Source organism: Stylophora pistillata, chromosome 11 (assembly GCF_964205215.1).
Source record: "Stylophora pistillata chromosome 11, jaStyPist1.2, whole genome shotgun sequence".
Classification (NCBI taxonomy): Eukaryota; Metazoa; Cnidaria; class Anthozoa; order Scleractinia; family Pocilloporidae; genus Stylophora; species Stylophora pistillata.
Window position 1 is genome coordinate 8,483,577 of NC_142529.1, and position 5,761 is coordinate 8,489,337.

At 41.1% G+C, this 5,761-nt stretch overlaps 2 protein-coding genes across 2 annotated transcripts; one reads left to right on the forward strand and one right to left on the reverse strand.

Annotated features, from left to right (window-relative positions):
- The first annotated feature begins 205 nt into the window (after nt 1-205).
- Nucleotides 206-1,969, forward strand: LOC148719882 (uncharacterized). Its single transcript, XM_088739340.1, has 2 exons — nt 206-449; nt 589-1,969. Exons 1-2 carry the CDS (start codon nt 276-278, stop codon nt 1,663-1,665), a joined length of 1,251 nt encoding a protein of 416 aa, XP_088595466.1. The 5' UTR covers nt 206-275; the 3' UTR covers nt 1,666-1,969.
- A 429-nt stretch (nt 1,970-2,398) lies between these two features.
- Nucleotides 2,399-3,811, reverse strand: LOC148719883 (uncharacterized). Its single transcript, XM_088739341.1, has 2 exons — nt 3,416-3,811; nt 2,399-3,057 (listed from the first exon to the last, which is right to left on the reverse strand). The coding sequence occupies exons 1-2, from the start codon at nt 3,535-3,537 to the stop codon at nt 2,547-2,549; spliced, it is 633 nt and encodes a 210-aa protein (XP_088595467.1). The 5' UTR covers nt 3,538-3,811; the 3' UTR covers nt 2,399-2,546.
- Nucleotides 3,812-5,761: the final 1,950 nt, after the last annotated feature.

Below are 5,761 nucleotides of genomic sequence, written 5' to 3' on the forward strand. Positions count from 1 at the left end.
CGAAAAAACTCACCTTCAAAAACTCGGATAGCCCATTTGGTGCATTGTTTGGTTTTCTTTGTCTCTTCTCTTACAATTATCTCGTCCATTGCGGCACTTGACATGTTTTCAAATGTTTGCCTGTTTAAATTGCCGTCGCGCTCATTGTTTTCGTAATTAAAAGGGTAGGTCGCATTGTCATTGACAGTATCCTCTATAGAGTCCTAAAGTGTGACGTCACGTTGCCATGACAGCATTTTTTTCTGGTCTAAACAGTTTAAACTCATACTTCAAACATGGCGTCTTTATCGATATGCTCACTCGTTTCTTTCTTTTCTGGAGAGCGGAAATCGCTTGATCGCGGAGAAAACCACTTCAAATCCGACCATGTCCAAAGCTTTATTTATTCCAGGGGAGTCATCAAAGGTGAAGTCCAAGCAAGCATGAAAAATAAGGACTACAAAGTCACAGTAAGTTGCCAATTTGGGATCACAACACGTATGTTCAATTCGAAGAACTCCCAACCCCGATTTCACCTCCAATTTAATGTTTATATTGCGGAATATATATTGCAACTTACGTGTCTGTTTCGAATTATCTTTTTATCAGATTTATCTCGATGAAAACCTTGAAATAAAAAACACAGAATGCGAGTGTCCTCGCGGCGAGTTCAAGTGCAGTCACGCGGCAGCCATATTTATTTATGGCATCCATAACCTTAGCAGGACGGACCTGGAATGCCAATGGAAACGAAAGCGAAAGGCAGAAAGCGTACAGTCTGCAAGCCAGATGTTTCCAGCGCCACCGAAGAAGAAGGATTACAGCCCTTTGGCGCGCGATCCTAGCCGAGAAGATCGGATGTGGCTGTACAGCGAACTAAAGCGCTATGGCAAATTTACAGGGACCTGCTGGATCTTGAGTCCCGAACCACAACCTGCTACCCCTCTCCCGATCAAGACGATTGAGGATATCATTTACTCAGAAGGTTTCCTTATGGCATATACGAAGGAAAAACAATTAGAGTACTTGATTGAGAATGCCAAAGTAGAGGAGAGAACCATAAATGTTGTGAGCACCCTCACGGCTGGCCAGCGAAACAGCCCTGCATGGCACCAAGCTCGTAGAGGCCGCCTGACTGCCAGTAATTTTGGCTCCGTCCTCCAGGCAAAAAGAGTTACACCGTCTCTTATCAAGCGACTACTTGGGGAATACAACTTGAGTGGAGTTAAAGCAATTGCATGGGGACAGGACAATGAGACTGAGGCCCTGAAATCCTTCACCAACATCACAAACTTTACACCTGTACAGACCGGCCTTTGGCTACACGAGTCGGGAGTTCTGGGTGCTTCCCCTGATGGACTTGTGGGAGACGACTCGGTGATTGAGTGTAAGTGCCCCTACACACATCGAAATGCGACAATCAAGGAAGCTTGTGGGCACAAAGACTTTTACTTGGAGGAGAAGGAAGGGAATTATACGCTGTCTACCACACATGTTTACTGGCATCAGTGTCAAGGCCAGATGTTCCTGACAAAGCGCAAATTCTGCTACTTTGTTGTATGGACCACAAAGGATAGTGTAGTTATCAAGATTGAACGAGATGAATCTTGGGAGCACAATATTACTATCTTGAGTGATTTTTACTTTCATCAACTATTCCCAAAGATTACCGAGGGAGAACTTTGAAAAGTGGTGCACAGATGCTGGACATAATCAGAGTGGGGGGGGGGGGGGGGAGTGGGAGCTAATGTAAATAGGCAGTAGCTAATGTTAAAAGGTATTTTTTTAAATTTCATACATTAATTTCTTAATATAACATTACATATTCTACACTCAGATAGAGACACAAGATAAAGAACCCACATTTTTCCATTTAGCATAGTAACTTAATAATAAATTACATTCTTCCTGAAAGCAAGCTTAAACAATTTTTTTTTTGCAACCAATGGCTACTGGTAGCTGGTAACACTTATCCTGATTACTCAACAGGGCCCAGGTACATAAAACTTATGCCACACTTAAGTAGGCTTGCATAGCAATGCAAAGGGAAGGGGAGAGAGCCAAAACAAAATCCATGCAGCACAGGTTATTTTTTCTGACTACCTCTCACCATCCCTTAAGCTAATTGAAGTGTGGCTTTAGTTTTATACACCTGGACTCAGGCTCCCAGCTTCACAGACACAAAAGTAAAACCTTTAAGCCAGCACGACTTTCACACTTGGAACTACTGGACGAAAGAATTCCATACTGGTCACATGCCCCTGACCTGGATTTAGTTGAAATGACAATTTAAGAATGTCACTGGTTTTCATTACAATCTATTTTCACAGAACACAAAGTAGTTGGTATTAATGAACATAAAGGAGATGAATATCAGAAAAATGTAAAACTGACCACATCATATTATTGACCAAAGCTATGTCAATACCATTTGATCTGTTACAGTAGGGCTTCTAGTAATACAAAAATAATATTAAAAACTCATTGTACTATAATTTAGTTGAAAAAAAGTTCTATTCAGTCAAATTCAAAGTCTTCGCAGCCATCCTTGATCAATGGATAATAGTTCATCCAGCATAATAGTTTATTTCACCCTTGAATCTTGAAACATATCCCACAACAATATCAAAAACATCCTTAGTGGGTAGACCTGTCTCCATCCGTATCACCTCAGGGCTCAAGCTCTTAGCAGAGTAGTGTGCACTATAGTAACTTGACACTTCCTTGTGTTTAGCAAGTTCTGTTGAAGTCATATCAAGCTCTATTGACAGCAGAGCTTCTTTGGAACTTGTCTTTTCCTCTTGTGAGCATTCAGTGGAACATGGTTCAGAGTTCTCTTTAATCTCTTCAAGCACAGATGCTACAGTTGGTAATTTCGTGGGCTCGGCAGACACTTTCCGTTTTTTCTTGGGGGTAGGTGTACTGGGAGGTGTTGGTCCTGTACCTGGCAGCAAGTCCAAACTATCAAACAGCTTGTGCCTGTTTCTGTCACTGATGGTTGGCATATTTTCTTTTCGCCCATCTTTAAAGTGACAACTGCAAAGTCGCGAATGTTTGCTGGGCTTTCTATCTCCTCTCCTATAACAGAAAAAGACAGAAGCAGTTACTATACTTACGCTTAAAAAACCCAAAGTTTAGTTGGTCACATGCTTAACCTTGTAGTCTAAGACGTGAATGCGAAGCGAGTATTTCTCTGAGCTTGTTACTTAATACTAGTTAGTGTAAAAGCTTTGATACTCACAACTATCATATAGTTTTTTAGTAACTAAATAATCTTAGATCAAGACTGAAGACAAGGAAAGGCAAAGCCGCGAGAAAAGAGATAAGACAAGAAAGAGAAACAGCTAATCGTGAATCAGTTTGAGATAAAAAAAAAAACAGCTATTTCTAATCGATGGTACAGCATCGAAATATATATTTTTCGAAAAATACTCACCTTACAAATGATATCCACTTATCATAGAGTGTTTTATGTTTTTTCTGGTCTGGAAACGAAAAGAATCGGCAGCAGTGGCTTTCAGATGTGTGATTGCAATCTGGATGAAAACACTGGCCCATCGCAAACTTCGTCTCCGTGGCGTTTTGACTCGAATTATTGCTCACCAGGTGCTTTTGTCCGCTTATTATACTCTTCAATAGTAAGGCCAAAGGTTATCTTGATTCTCTTTATCTTATTTCTATTATTGGAGGATAAAATGCGCTATTATAGCTCTTGAAGTGTTCGAGGTCAACGACAATGTGTCACGCTAGGGACGCCATATTGGTTTGTTTAGACCACAGAATTCCGGTGCTATGGAAACGTGACGTAAGCACTTTAGGACTCTATATCGATCGACTCTAACAGCTCGTTTTCTCTTTCGTCTTCTAGGTCGTAGAGGACTTCTGGGTCGAATTAAAAACGTAAGATAAGAATTCGGCATTTGGTCCGCCATGTTACAAATTGGCAGATGGCGTGACGGCTTCAACTCCATGTTCTCTACTCGGATAGAGCACGCCCTTTCAACCAATGACAGCGCGCGTTATATCTGAACTTTATTATAATGTATTCCATCACATATTCCTCAGCAATCTTGGATAAAACAGGTGTTAACGATATCGCTCGTAGGTGTTTGTTAACGTCTTTGCTTCGGAATTGGAAAAATATCAGCCTCTTTCCATGACTGGGGAAGTCTTTGCTCTTTAAAAGATTGGTTGATAAAATCTGCAATTGGATCAGCAAGGTCAGCGTTTTCTTTAAGAAGTCATGCCGGAATACCGTCAGGTCCAGTAGCTTTAGATGGATTTAGAGGTGATAGTTTTTTGAAGACAGACAGGGTGGACACTTGAAAAGGAGGAGCTTCATTAGGTAGTTGTTCAGCGGTGTTGGACTGAAGAGGATCAAAACCACTCATTACGGCGGACAGAAAGGCAGAATTGATGACATTGGCGACATCGTTCAACGAGCGCAAAGAAGTTGGTTGTCCGCAATCGATGTGTTGGTACAAAGACGCCAGGTCCGGGTCCTGAGATGTTGACATTCCACTTAAATTCTTTACCTCGCTCCACCGAGTGGCTGGCTTACTCTCTTTCAAGTGTTCGACCTTAGACTCATAAAATTTGGCTCGGCAAGACTTCTTTCCCGATTCACCTGATTTCTTAAGGCGCGATATTTTGCATAGTCTCCATGGGCAAGTGCTTTCTGACGCTGACTAATGAGGTGCTTTAACTTCCGGTTTACCCAGGCCGGCTCATTAAGATGAATGGTCTTCTCTTTTAACGGAAGAAGAAAATTAATACCGGTGTTAACAATGTTCTCCAGTGTTTTTACTTTATCTTCACAACTGCGACCACTTTCAATCCATGATTGGATGTCCACTTCTTTCAGATATGTACACATTGCCAATCGTTTTGTAGGTCGTAAATCTCTAGACATTCTCGTGATCTTGAACTTGGGTTGTTTTGAGCGCTCAAGGGGCTGGACGTCGATGGAATAATGATCGGACAGACCAAAGGCAGTACGTTGGATAGGCGAATCGTAGAACTAATTTAGATTAGTAAAGACAGGATCCAAAATGTTAGCACCACGCGTTGGAAAGTCAATAATCTGGTGTAGTTTGAAGCAGGTTCTTGGACGTGAACATTTCTTAAGGAGGCTTTGGCTAAAATCGCCGAGTAATATAATTCCGCATCCAGGGAAACGGGCTTCAACTATTGATAAACAATCCGAAAGATAGTTAAGCATATGCGTATCGATTGCACTTGGTGTGTGATATAATGTGCCAATAACAATACTGGTGAAACCTCTTGGGACCCGGGAAGGGCGCAGTTGAGTCCAAAGAATCATAGAGCGTTGTTTTACCGTAGGGTAAAACAGGAACAACGTTTGTCTAAATTTCTCCAAAAGTACACCGATTCTGGAATGAAACTACGCCCTTAGTTGGTTATAATATTCTAGTTTTTAAATATGTAAAAATCTCTGCGGGCCCGCCTCTACTTTTCATAGTGGTAATTCGCGAACGAAGCTCACAAATCAGATATTGCATAAATTGGCAATGTTTTCATCTAAATTTCTCGACAACAAACGTTTCAGACAAATGAAAAGTGCAAGACTTTGAAAGAATGTTATCTTCTAAACAATACCCGAAGAGAAATCTCGCCTCTAGCTTTAATATTTTTTAAAAAAATTGATGAACCTTCATGGAGGACTTCTCGACGTAACTAAAAACTTGTACCCTACATCCCTTGCATATTATCCAGATTCCGAGTACTGTACCTTCTTTCATGGGAATTTGAGTAATCCAAA